The 13983-nt window shown below is 35.8% G+C and overlaps 1 protein-coding gene across 4 annotated transcripts in view; it reads right to left on the reverse strand.

The window, feature by feature from the left end:
• Positions 1-13983, reverse strand: part of ULK4 (unc-51 like kinase 4) — a 220426-nt gene that overhangs the window by 162056 nt on the left and 44387 nt on the right. For all 4 annotated transcript variants that reach the window (XM_010712967.3, XM_031553967.1, XM_019616587.2 and 1 more), the window contains exons 20-22: positions 13571-13732; positions 7875-8057; positions 2943-3070 (exon numbers count right to left, since the gene is read on the reverse strand). In XM_010712967.3, coding sequence (XP_010711269.2) covers positions 2943-3070; positions 7875-8057; positions 13571-13732 — 473 coding nt within the window. The remainder of the gene's footprint in view (positions 1-2942; positions 3071-7874; positions 8058-13570; positions 13733-13983) is intronic.

Raw genomic sequence — 13983 nt, forward strand, 5'->3', positions numbered from 1 at the left:
TATATATATATATATATATATATGGAAGAACATTTTAAATTGCAACAGTATAAATCTAGCCTTTCCAAACAACTAAGTATTTTATAAAAAATCTGTTTGTGTAAATACATATGGTTTCTTTCTGTTGTCCTCCCTATCACAAAATTGTCCTTCAGAAGGATTTTTTAAAAATAAGCACAACTATTTTTCCTTGACAGTATTCCTCAAATAATTGCTGTCTGAGAAAACTGGACAAATTCATATACGGTCAGGGAAGCATTAGTGTCTTCATTTTCCTGCAACAAATCCCTCAGTCATTTGCAGAAAATCAGTTATTTTTAATGCCTGAATAGTCTTAGTGTTCTGTCTAATGAGCAAAATCAGGCCTGTGGAAGTATTACACTTTTTATATTTATTCAATCTGCATGTTTGTCATGCACTCAGCAATACATGAAAAAGATATACAGGTGTTAAAAAAATGTTACACATCATTAAGACTGATTGTTTTATCATGTTCAAATTCACCATACAACATACACATGGAGTATGTATGCATAATGAAAAATGCATACTGAAAAACTGCCTCATATTGATCTTCATAATCAGATCACATGATCTGAAGAAATAAAAATCATGTTATGATCAGCTGCAGATGCTAAAGACAAGCCAGTATAATTTATATGCATTTTACTACATTCTCCTCATATTTCTCAAATATCTTTATAAAATGATTTGAGTATATAGAATCATAGAATGGTTTGGGTTGGAAGGGACCTTTAAGATCATCTGGTTCCAACCCCTGCTATAGGCAGGGACACCTCCCTCTACACCCGGTTGCTCAAAGCCCCATCCAGCCTGGCCTTGAATGCTTCCAAGGAGGGGGCATCCACAGCCTCTCTGGGCAACCTGTTCCAGTGTCTCACCACCCTCACAAAGAATGTCTTCCTAATATCTACTCTAAATCTACCCTCTTCCTGTTTAAAGCCATTTCCCCTTGTCCTGTTGCTACATGCCCTTACAAAAAGTTTCTCCCCAATAAAAAGTTCCTACCCGAAGTTCCTCCCACATAAAACATTTTCAATAGTTATCCGAGTTCTTTCTACTGTACTAGAAATTTTTAATTTGTTTGTATTAATTGCTCTGACAGAACTGGAGATATTTATCTAAAATATAGTGTTGAATTACTATTAATAAAAATTTAAGAATATCCATTATCTCAGCTGGACTTAAGAAAAATTCTTTCAGAGTTCAGGGTATTACAAAAGTAGCAGTCCCCACACAAAATACTTCATTTCTCCTCTCTCATCCTACTGTAATCATCTTGTACTCCGGATATAAGATAAATGTTTTAGTCTAGATCATTTGCCCTGCTAAGATACACTGTTTGCTGAAGAGAAATTGTGAAGAAATCACAACAAATTAAGAATAGCAGCTTATGAGTTCAATAGAGCTGCTGTAAGTCTTACCTGTTGTTTTAGCTACCGTGTTACATAATGTTTTGGTCCCTAATCTGCTCTGCAAAACAGCAGCACAGAATTCACAACACAAAATAACAGCCCAAACTCACAACACATTTTCTTCAGAAATGCTGCTCAGTGGAAAGCATCATTAAGAAAACAAAATAAAAGAAAAAAAAAAAAGAAAGAACGAAAAGAAAGAAAGAGAGAGGATAAATTGTCAATAAATTGTATTTAAGTTCTTATCCTTCACGTAATATCTTAGGTATAGATAAACAAATCTTAACTGTCAGTATGGGACAATGGTCAGACATTCTTCCAAACACACAGCTCAGCTGTATGTTCTAGAAGAAGCACATAAAAATGTGTAACGTTCAAAAACTTGTTTCAAAATCATCACACATTCTACACTGTCCAGAACACATCACTTGATAAAGCATTTTTAGAAATAAAGAAGATGTACAAGTGAATCTTGTAATCAACAATCTCTACAGTTTACAGTCTACAGATACTTACGTGAGTGGAGGAGTATAAAATGACAGCACTCCAAAAGATGTCCACTCACAATGGTTTGATGGTATAACTCACCTGCTCTTTATAAATCCAGCCCTTTGACTCCAAATACACATCTTAATTCTTCTCAGAAAGCAACATAAGATATAGGAAAATTGTATTTGCTGTAAACAGTTTATAGCTACCTGCAAGTCATAACCTCTTTACTTCCAGTTTCAAATCCACTTTATTCCAATCCCACAAACACTGGGTCTATGCTGTATTTCACTGTTACAAATACTCAAGAAAATTTCTTCCGTCTTACTTCTCCAACCATCTCAAAACCATGGTGACAATTTATATTCTAGCAATCTCATTTCCTCTCATCTTATATGAGAGCACTGTAGTGCAAAAAGCTCCAATAACCATTCCACTGTGAATCAAATTTAACTGAAGTGCTTTCATTTTTTGCAAAGTATTTTGAAATATAGGAACAAATGAAATATTTCATGCAAAAGTCACAGGAATTCAGTGATTGTTCTACAAATGACTTCAGCAACACAAACAGTCACATATTATTATTCTGCTTTTAATGGACCTATACTGAAGAGACTACAGGTTATATCAATCACATCCTAAGATGAGGAAGGTACATGACAGATCTTTTTATTTTGCATTCCCATCACAGAAACAACTCACTAGTGCAGTACTTATTTGCCCCACCCAAAACAAAATCTGTTCCTTGCTTATCCTAATAGGGACCACCAGTTACTTTTAAAGTCTCTCCTTGTAAGCCAGAATGGCTTTCCCTTGTGAGTAATCATCATCTGACAACAAAAGACAAAACAGAGAACTCTTTTCTTGATATTCTCAGAAACAAAAAGATCTGCACAGCACAGAAGATAATTCATTCCTAAAACACTGACTCTGAAATACAACATATTGAAAGTGACTTAGACACAACTTTGAAAATAAGCATTGCGTCTCTAATCATAAATTCCATTATTACCTTACCTTGCTTGACAACTGAGAAGCAACATTTCCCTGCTATTTATTAAAACTTGCAACAGGACCAGAAATGCTTTTGCTCGTATGAAAGTTGAAGGACTTTCAAGTAAACGAATAATTGTAGTCACAAACTCCTTGGTGGGGATAAACAAAAAAACATTAATGTTATCTTATGCAACACGGTTACTTGCATTATACTTTATCAATGTATACATTTGAAATTCCATTTTTTCATTTGTATATGTATATAAAAATATATTTGCATTTTTTTATTACCCTTTCCACTCCATTCTTGTAGCAAATAAAATCCGTACAACATAGCCAAATGAATTTTGTCCAAAATAGACAGGCTAAGTGAAAAGCTGCTCTGTTCAACTTCTCACAAGCCACAGCAAGAAAACACTGTCTGTTCTACTGTGTCCAGAATGGACTAGAAAGCATTAGAAAATATCTTGCCTTAAGGATGATAAGATATTTTAACATACTTAAGACTGATAAATTTTCAGAACATAGGTATACCTCAGCACCAGTAAGACAAAATGTTTACCTATCAATTTCCATACATGGAGGAAGATAAAACACCACCTTTGTTGGATATAATTATGGCTACATCAGATCATAAATGATACCATGGAATGAAGGAGCCACCCAGTATATAACTGTATGTTGTATATAAAGTTTTAAATCCTCCTATGACACATTTAACATGCTAAGTATTATTCAAACTTCCTGTTTTGCTGACAGAATAACCGAAAGGCAACTTCATAAAACTGATAATCAGGACCAAACATAATTCGTTAGAGGCAGGCTTTGCAACACTGAGCTGGAAGAAAGAACATAAGTGTAAAATCCAGCCAACAAGCCATCAGATTTTGCTGATACTATTTAAACTTTGTCTTCAAAACATAGATTGCCATCAACAGAGACAATCAGTAAAGATGGCTCAGAAGAACAAACTATTAATTATTCTGCTAATTCTTTCTTGTCTTTCTGTAATTTAGTTTATAAATAGACACCATTCTTCAATCTTATGGTTAATCTTATGGACTAAACTGCATAAAGTTCATACTTTAAACTGCTCAATTGTTCATGGAGAAGAACTTGGAGCTCCTCCAGTGTGAGCCTGAGCAATATATTTTTTAAATGATAAACAAATTAGAGGCAAAGATTGAAATTTTGGTAAAGGTTTTTTGTTTTGTTTTGTTTTGTTTTTAAGAAATAACCCAGAACAACGACAAAAAAAAGAGCTGTTACAATAGTAAAGTCTCAAGCTTACAATAACAGTATGTATAATGCTACACTGCCTGCTAACACAAATGGACCTGACAGACCAAGCACTGGAGAAACATGACATGGACGGATGCATCTACAAGACAAAACACAGCTGTAGTTTTATTCCTCATGCTTTAGAAAGCAAGAACGTTCCATTGCAGGGGTAGCAATTAAACGTGCAAATAATTGCATTGTCAATTAAAATTAGTTATATCAAACTTATTATCTAACTTATGTGAGAATTCTCTAATGATCTGGCTTAAGATACGAAAGTGACATTTTGTAATTTGCTTTTTTGCCTGGTCTGAGGTCTGCCGAACAGGCAACATTTTATCCAAAGAAAATCTTCAGCACAATTTTGCTGACCTGCAGAACTCAATAAATCAGAAGAGGCAAAAACTGCTGAAATACATATATATTAATTATTAATTGTTGCACTGTTACATTGTTCCTTCCTTGCTCACAACTGTTTGATGTATCCATGGAGACTCTGCAGGGTAAGGACACTGCTTTCATTACAAGTGAGCCACCCCACCACAAGAAGATCATGATTTTATATAGGATATTCCTAATGATACTGCAAAGCAAATTTAAAATAAATCATGAAAAGCAATTAAGTTTTTTAACTGGTTACACAAGGGGAAAGCAGACCATTATTTCAAGAAACACTGAAGATGTTATAGCAAGTATTTGTTGTTTTCTGGAGTATTTTCTAATTTGCTTCTTATGAACTGCAAATATCTCCATAACATTATAAGTTAAGAGTTTGATGGGAAAAAAAAAAAGACAATAAAAAATAATTCAAAGTTACAAATCCTTTTGCAAGGCCTGCGTCTCTTAACTTTTGCCATTTCACGTCCTGAAGTGCTGTACAAATGAATCAGGAAGAAGAGGCACTCTGATCTTAAGAAATCACATTGCTGAATTGTGAGGCTATGATTTACACAAGGGGTGACTGGTACCACTAGCATGCACAGTCAAGATCAACCACAAAAACAGAGACGGTAGTTGACTCACGTTTTTTGGTCCAAATAGCAAACAAAACATGCTGGCTGCATAGGTGGATCCAACATGCAGGCTAGTGACTTTCTAGCAGGAGCAGGTCAGCCAGGTTTGTGCAGACTTACCAAAATGTCAGTGGTTTCCATTCATTCAGAGATTATATTTGACAGCTAGATTAAAGTAATTTTCTTTTTTATCTACTGCCATAGTTTTCAAAGATGTTTGATTCAGGTTCTTTCTCCACATTTTATTTTAAAATATCATTTCATGCTGTTGTTTTTTTGTTGTTTTGTCTTCAAAACATGAAACTATAATAGAATATCTCTGTATCAGAGAGGGATTTAAAAAACCCTTTAAGCCACTGTAGTTCTCCTAAGATTTATATTGGCACAGATGACTACAGAACAGCATTTTTTCTTTTATTCTTCTAGTTGTTATTTTGTAAATGATTTCATTCCTGTTCTCAAAGGGAGTTATAAACAAAGGCAGGTTTAAGGCTTGCAAGCTAAGGGGGTTTCCAGATAAAATACACAAAGTTAAACAACAACTTCCATTTTGAATTTGCATACTTAAGTATCATTTAATATGTTGGTTTGCAGTTCTATTAAAAATTACCTTCTGTAAGCACTGAGGTCTTACTACTTCTTAAGGTACACGACACAAGACTTCTACAAAAGACAAAATACTTGGGAGATTTACACTGGTCATTTTCTTTTTCTCTTTCTCTTTTTTCATTAGGATGGACTTGCGTGTTGTGCACAAAGAATACTGAAAAGTGTCATCACGGTGTAGCCATATGCTTGTTGAACATTCAGGGAAATAATTCAATGTGCCAGTGAATCTTTGAACATACTTCTCTCAGAAGATCACCAATGCGCAATAAGGTGTTTGAAACTGTCCTGTAATGTCACAATTTGCCATCTGTTAATGCTCTTGTTAGTGGAATCTGTGGAAAGCTTAAGGCCAGTGTATAGGCATTTACACAGAGCACATTGACAACTCTGACATGAAACTAAATGACTTTCATGAAGAGAATGAGTAATTTCAGGCTGCAAGAAGAGATGAGTGGAAGACTGTATATTATTATTTTCATTTAAATGTTGTCGCTAAAACAATACATAAAGATAGCAAACGAATGCATTTCAAGTAAAGCCAGATGCATTTTTTAGTCAAGATGAGAATCAGGTTACAGCACACATCACTGCTGATGAAAACGAGCTCCTCTTTTCATTTCTTCTCTGTAAGTAGAGATGCATTGATTTTGTTTGTTAACTGTACAGGTGTACTGACAAAAATAAACATGGAATATTTTGGTGATCAAATTAGAAAGCTTTTGATCATCTTGGGAGAAGAATGCAGTAAAAGCAGTTCTGTGGAGAAGGAGTCAGAGGTGCTGATAGATGAAATGCTTAACATGAACTAGCTGTGTGTGCTTATGGTCCAGAAAGACCAAAGTATCCTGGGCTGCTTCAAAAGCAGCATGCACAGCAGGGTGAGGGAAGGGATTGTCCCTCTGTTCTGTAAGGCCCCATCTGCAGCACCACATTCAGCTCCGGGCCCCCAGCACAAGTATATGGAGCTGCTGAAGCATGTCCAGAGAAGGACACAAGGATCCTCAGAGAGCTGTAGCACCTCTTCGATGGAAACAGGCTGAGAGAGCTGTTGCAGTTGAGTCTGGAAAAGACTCCAGGGAGACCTGATAGCAGCCTTTTAGTACCTAAAGTGGTCTCCAGTAAAGCTGAAGACAAACTTTGTCAGGGAGTGTAGTGACAGGACAAGGGAGAGTGGCTTTAAACTGAACAGGACAGGTTTACACTGGGTATAAAGAAGAAATTATTCTTTATGAGAGAAGGGTGGTGAGGCCCTGGCACAGTTGCCCAGAGAAGCTGTTGATGCCTCATCCCTGGAGGTGTTCAGGGCCAAGCTGGATGGGGCCCTGGGCAACCTGATCTGGTGGGAGGTGCCTCTGCATACAGCATCTGCACAGATCTATAAGGTCTCTTCAAACCCAAACCATTCTATAACTCTATCATCTCTTTCAAAAATCATGTTAGAAACTACATTATATTAGAAAATGCATTAGAACTAGTAGCTTTATTCAGCAACACTAAGAAGAAAACTAAGTTATTAGAATACTGATTTCTGCAAGACATTTTGCTTACGAATTGATCGAAGTCCTTCAAGGAGAGAATAAAGTAGAGCTTTAGATTCACTCAGGACATATTTTTCTTTAGGACCACTAAAAGCCCTATGTTATGGTCATGCTAGAGCTTTCTAGCTGCAGAGGAATATATACACCCATAAGTATCAGCTCTTAAGGATCTGAGAATAAGAAACATTATACTCTTCATTATTCATATTTTCAACAAACAAAAATATAAAAATAACACATTACCTGTATTACATAACAGGTAGTAATTTTCTGTAAGTGGTAATTTTTGAAGGACATCATTGAACCCTTTTTTTCCCTTTTATTAAAATGTTAAATTCACAGTTCTCAGTTTTGAGAAAATTGAGAGATCTGTTCCTAATTTTCTGCTGTTTGGGTATTTAGCTGTTACTGAGCTAAACGTTTTGAAAACACAAAAGCACTACTAGAAGAAACTTTTAACTTTTCATTCGTGAATTTCCATGCCACTGAATACTATTAATCTGAAATCTAACCTTTTCTTGTACCAGCCTCTGGAGATGAATTCCACATGACAACATTGCAGAAAACATGGTGAGCATGTACTGCTGTACTTTGCATATTCCAGTTAGCAAGGAATTTAGTACAGCTGTTAATCCCACCTTCTCAATGACACTCTGGAAAGCACCTGGTGAATAACGAGTAATTCTGCATAAAGCCTACAAAAGCAAAACAGAAATATTGTTATTTAATAGAATATAATAGAGTTTTTAATTAAGAATTTACACGATTTCATCATAAGATAAACATAAGGGGAAAGGACTACTGTTTTTTGTTTGCTTGTTTAAGAGACCTGTAACTCTTCTAAACCTCTACCTCCCATACAGCTGCAACTGAAATCCTTGGTACAACAACATCAATATCAAATAGGGTCACATTAATCTCTTCCTCCAGAGGACGATAATGATGCCGCAGCATAGCCCATGCTTGGAAATTCTATCAATACAGAATGTAGGCAACATTAGATAATACTGCACAAAAAAGGAGCACAGGTAACAGAAAATAAAGAGATGTCACACACCACAGAAATTCTGGTCACCCATAAGAGATCTTTATTCTACCTCTGTTTCTGGACACTATCTATAATCTGATACAGAGAATATTATCTGAACGTTATCCAAAAGCCTCAGCTTATCTACTTTAGATCTAAATATTTGTTATGGAACACTATTTAGTACAACAAACATAGAAACTCTTCTACCAAATGGTAGATTTGGGAGTGTTCTGTGTATACTAACTTAGCTACTCCTTAACAAAAATTCTCAAATGACCTCCAGAGTGGATCAGCCTTCAGGTCAAGGTATCTTTTAGCTTTCAGTGCTTCAGGAGGTGCAACCTTTGTGATACTGTGACTCCTTTTGCTGTATCTAGATGAGGAAAATACAACTCCTCAGACACTTTTTCTTCTTTGGCTTGAATGCAGCATTAGGATAAGAAAACAGATTAATTATTTGATTAGTGTGAAAATCTGAATTGGTTTCAGGCAACTTTCTTCTGTGAGCAGTAGTCAATATCATCATTTCTTTGCTCTCTCCTAACCAGCTATATTTAGAAACTGCTGCTTACTCAGTACCCATTCAGTAGCAAGTTCTCATTTAAGAGGAGGAAAAGAAAAAGGAAGGAACAAAAGAGACAAACCTAAAACATGTCTTTAAACAGGTACTTCATTGATGCCATTCACCTACTCAATACCCACTCCTCCTCATCCTTTTTGGTCCTGCAATGATATTGATTGCAGCTTTTCCTTCCCCCTCCTCCCTCCTTTTTTTTTTGTTTTTGTTTTTTTGTTTTTGTTTTTGTTTTTTGTTTTGTTTTTTGTTTTCTTAAAAGATAGGAATTCAGTCTTTGTTTTTAAGTACATCAATGTCTATTTCCCCAAGGATAGAATTCAACCATTCATCTCTAGGCAAAGTTCTCAAAATTAGCAGGCCCAAGGTATTCACTGAATCTATCCTCAAGGTTCATATTACCATAAGTTGTTGAGGCCCAGAGACAAACTGTCAAAGCAAAAGGGGCAAAGTTGTTACACTAAAATAGTGCTCCCAGAGTTGCCAGAGCCTTAGCTCTCCCTGCTACAGACTTGGTCAAAAAAGAGGTAACCACAGCCATAAGACCATTAGAAACCTCCAGGTAAATCCTGCAGAAACATGACTGTCTCGTAAGACTATATTGCAGCTTCAGAGACAGCAGGAAAGCTCCATTCCACTAACAGCAAAGGGTAGAAACTTTAAACTCCTGTTGTCATCGTGTGCTCTGCTGAATGACTGAAATGAACATGTCAGCAGAAAAGCAGATTGAGCTTTACGGGCAATAGAAGACATATTCACATAAACCACTTAAGCAGATGTGTATTTTGAGAAAACAGATGAGATAAATGTGTGGGAGGGGGGTGGGGAGGGAGGTAGTTGGGCAAAAATCGGGAAATGATAACAGGTAAGAGTAGAGGAGACCTTACATTATCCTCTGTCAGAAGCAGCTTTGAACAAGGAATGATTGCAATGAGAGAAAGGTATTGGTAGAGCCTCTCCTAGAATGAACTTTGCCATCTTTGGTCCCCATCCAGTCTTAGTACTGCACTTTTTCTCCCAGCAGCCCCAACCTTAACAGTATTTGTGCCTTATCCATTGCTTCCAGTCTTATGTGCTACATAGTATCTAGGTAACATTCCTCCTTTCAAGATGCATGCTATGTATCTCAAATTTGAGAATGAATGCTTTTATGCATCTGTGGTAACTAAGTCTCAGAAAGAAACTATTCAGCATCAATTATTTAAGAAAAAGAAAAGAAAGAAAACAATTTTGTTGAGCTCTCCCATATTTTTTTTTTCCCCATGGAAGTGGCTTATGTTTCAAGTAGTTACTTCTCCAGCAAAAGCTATTTCCTAACATTAATAATTATTTTTTAAAAATGAGGATATAACTTTCAATATACTAGAAAAAAATTCCTGCTGCTGAGCTTGTCAGAATGTCATTTTGGCATCTTACTGAATTATTTCTATTCTGAGTCTAGCAAAACAATAAATGATATCACTTTTGTATTATGTTTACCTAAGGCAGGCTGGACTACCCCAAAGCAAGCAAAATACTGAAACACAACCCCCATTTGCCACCTCTGACAGGTAGGACAACACAAAGTGCCATTTCTTGACGCTAATGGCTGAGGACTGAAAGTCTTCCTGATACGTTTTTGTTGCTGATTGAAATAATTGTAAGTAAAATCCCATAGTGCCTTACTGCTGATATACGTTGCAGACAACGTGCGAGCTGCAGGTAAAGATATAGCACACGTGTTTCTTAACATAAATGCTTTTTATAGTGAATATACACGTCAATCAACAGTACATTCTTCAGGATAGATTTAAACAAGGCAGGAATGACAGCATGATAAAACATAATAGGACACACTATCATATGCAGAATAAATAATACCTGCATATCTGTGGCAACAATATGCTACAATGATATTTTATGAACGTAGAAAATAAATAGTATGATACAACCTGAGAACACATTAGTATGTTACTTCAAAAAAAATTATATGTTACTTAAATTTCTATAAAATTCAACTGGGGAAAGAGCTACCTGCATTAGATTAACTGGTTATCTGAGTGTTTTCCAAAGTTCAGATTATATGCTCAAGCACCCCAGTATGTATTAATACATAACCATGATTTATATCAGGTCTTGAATAATAATCGCAATAAATAAAAGTTCATCTTCTTGCTCCTTTGGTGCTTAACTACAAAGCAGCAAAAGGATTAGAGGAACATCTTAGTATATTTTACTTTAGAAAGCTGCAGCTCAGTTCACTTCTTATGCAACTGTATGGGAACTGCTGAATCAAGCCTGAACCTCTGATTGACCACTTGAGGCAAGCACTGAGTCAGCCCTGGGAACACAGGTGAAGGCAATTCTCCTGTACTACAAGAAAGGGGTGGGGCCTGGCTGCACCTCTCCTAGATCCATTTAAGAGCTGACTGCCAGGGGGGAAGGACCTCTTTTGGAGATCTCTCCTTTTGGAGTCTTCTCAGCAAGCCCAAGATGAGGGTAAGTTTTCTATCCATTCTTCTTTGCTTTAGGATGATAACCTGTTTAGCCTAAATTTCCTGTATATTTCTTAATTATAACATCTGTATATTCATTGATTATACACGCAACATACAATAATTACATCTCAAACATTCAGTAAAGGGTGTACAATTCCCAAAAAATAGAGGGGAAAATCCAGTAACAACTTCAGACAAAAAGTACATTTATGTGAAATGACATGTGTGGAAGGAGAAGATGGAATTTACTACATATAGCAATAACTGCCTTAAAAAAAAAGAAAAGCACCAAGAAATAGGGCAGCTAAACAAGTGATGTAGAAGAACAAGATATTTCATACTCCTTTAGTCCTTCTCCCTGCTGCTTTCATTCAAACCTCACCAATATGCTGACCTGGAGCAAGCCCTGCCTCTAGTGTGATTGTAACCTTAGTAATCACCCAGGTGAGAAGTGTGATCTCCAGTAAGCCTGTGCCTTCACAGTTTTAAAAAAAAAAGTTGAAAACAATGTTTTTCTTATTTGCTCCTTCAGTACATTTATGCTGCACACTTGTACATATTCAAGCACAAGATGCTAAGGAGACTTTTGCCTCATCAGAACCCTATGCGCACATAATTTGGTGTCATATCTTTAAATTGATGGCCTGACACTGAAGCATGGACTTCCAAGGAACCTGGTCTTCCCCAGTAAATCTAATAGAGCGTTCAACAAATCATTTTTTCTTTAGGGAATTCTAGTAATCGCTGCTGTCATGACCTTAAAAACATACCTTGGTACTAATGTATGCCACCTATAAGAGGGCATGGCAGAGTAGTTCCTGAAGACAAATAGGCTTTGACAGCTATATTTTTGATTTCACATGAAAAGTGAAAAATTAAACATTTTGAAAAAATAAATAATCACAGGGTGAGAGCTTGGCAAAAATGACGTTATCGCTGTAACGCTAATGAGTGCCAATCCAGGGCTGTCAGATGATTCAATTTTGAAGTACAACATAAATGTGGTAACTTACAGGCTTCTATAATGTATATTTTGTTAAATAAAATGTACTTAAAAGTCAACATATTTTCCTCATGTTTGAGCAGTTTATTTCCTATGCAAGCATTTGCCAAAAAGGGCAGCATCTTGAGGTCAATACTTCATAAATATCTGTATTTTCTAACAATATTTTATTCTACTGTTAGTTTCTTCAACATGCTTAGATGTTTTAGTTTTCTCTCATTTATTACTTCACTGCTAGATGTGTCTATGTGCATACTACCACAGCAACTTCACCACTTTCTATTTGCAAAGCCACCAGAAACTCAGTGAGCCTGAACATTATTCAAGCAATCAGCATCCAGCTATCACACTTCATTTAAACTAAGTCAAATTACTGTTCAGTCCTGAAATATTACCCGTATTGGTGGCTACAGCTTTTGTTTTGTAAACAGGAGATATGGTTAAACTCACAGCTCTGGTAAATATTGTCTATCTCACAAATGCTTTTGTTCCAAACCTTCTGTTTGCATGTCAGAGCTCTTTGCTTGTCATGGTTGGACTTGATGATCTTTAAAGTCTTTTCCAACCTGAGTGATTCTATGAAGTATGTTATAAACCAAATAAATACTTCTGAAGTAAAATACATCACAAAAAAAATCAGGAAGAATTTCTTAATTCCTTGAATTAAAATTTTCAAATAAGAGTCATGACCTCTAGCATAGGAAACACATGTTCAAGAAAATGATGAACTGCAAGGTCTTTCCATACACTTGTTTTCAACACAGGCAGCTATATTAGATTTCAATTACAGGTCATGTCAAGGAATGTAGAACAACATGAACAAGGGTAGTTCTCACTTGCCACAAAGAGGAACAAAAATATGAATCAAAATGCTGTAAGCAAACTAAAAACACACCTCTCTGATCCATCTTTTAGGCAGGCCATATTGGTCTGGTCTTAGTAACAGTAAACTATATTCAAACTGGTGCATAATTTGTGCTCCTATCAGTTATTTGCAATACAGTTCAATACAACAGAAAATATACATACACACAAAAAGCAGGCTCAAAAGCATTTTCATTTCAATGCAAATTATATTTCCACATAAAACCTTAAAGATGTCTATATGAAAGGAAATTTCTTACCGAAACAGCAGTTATTTTCAAAGAATCTATGGTAGAATGTGTGAAAAGGTACCATAAGACAGGTCCGATTTCTCCTGTAATAAATCCTTGTGCGTAGCAGGAGAGAGTAGTGCAAACATTTTCAATGATCTTTGCTGCCAAATGGTTCACTATCCGGTCTTCCTATAGAAACAATGGGAAAGGAAAACTTAAATATCTGTAATATTTCTGGCTTGTTTTTAAACTAGTTGCTATGTCCATGTTTCATTCAATGTGTATTCCATTAGTGTGCTTTCTTATTTTTGTTTTATATTTGGCAAAGGCTTTTGTAGGAAATCTTAACTTCTGACAACAATGTGTTTACAAATTCTACACCCCCTGCTCTCTCTCACTACCAATAATTTATTTATATATATGTATATATATATTAAAAA

The sequence above is a fragment of the Meleagris gallopavo genome, chromosome 6 (assembly GCF_000146605.3).
Source record: "Meleagris gallopavo isolate NT-WF06-2002-E0010 breed Aviagen turkey brand Nicholas breeding stock chromosome 6, Turkey_5.1, whole genome shotgun sequence".
Taxonomy (NCBI): Eukaryota; Metazoa; Chordata; class Aves; order Galliformes; family Phasianidae; genus Meleagris; species Meleagris gallopavo.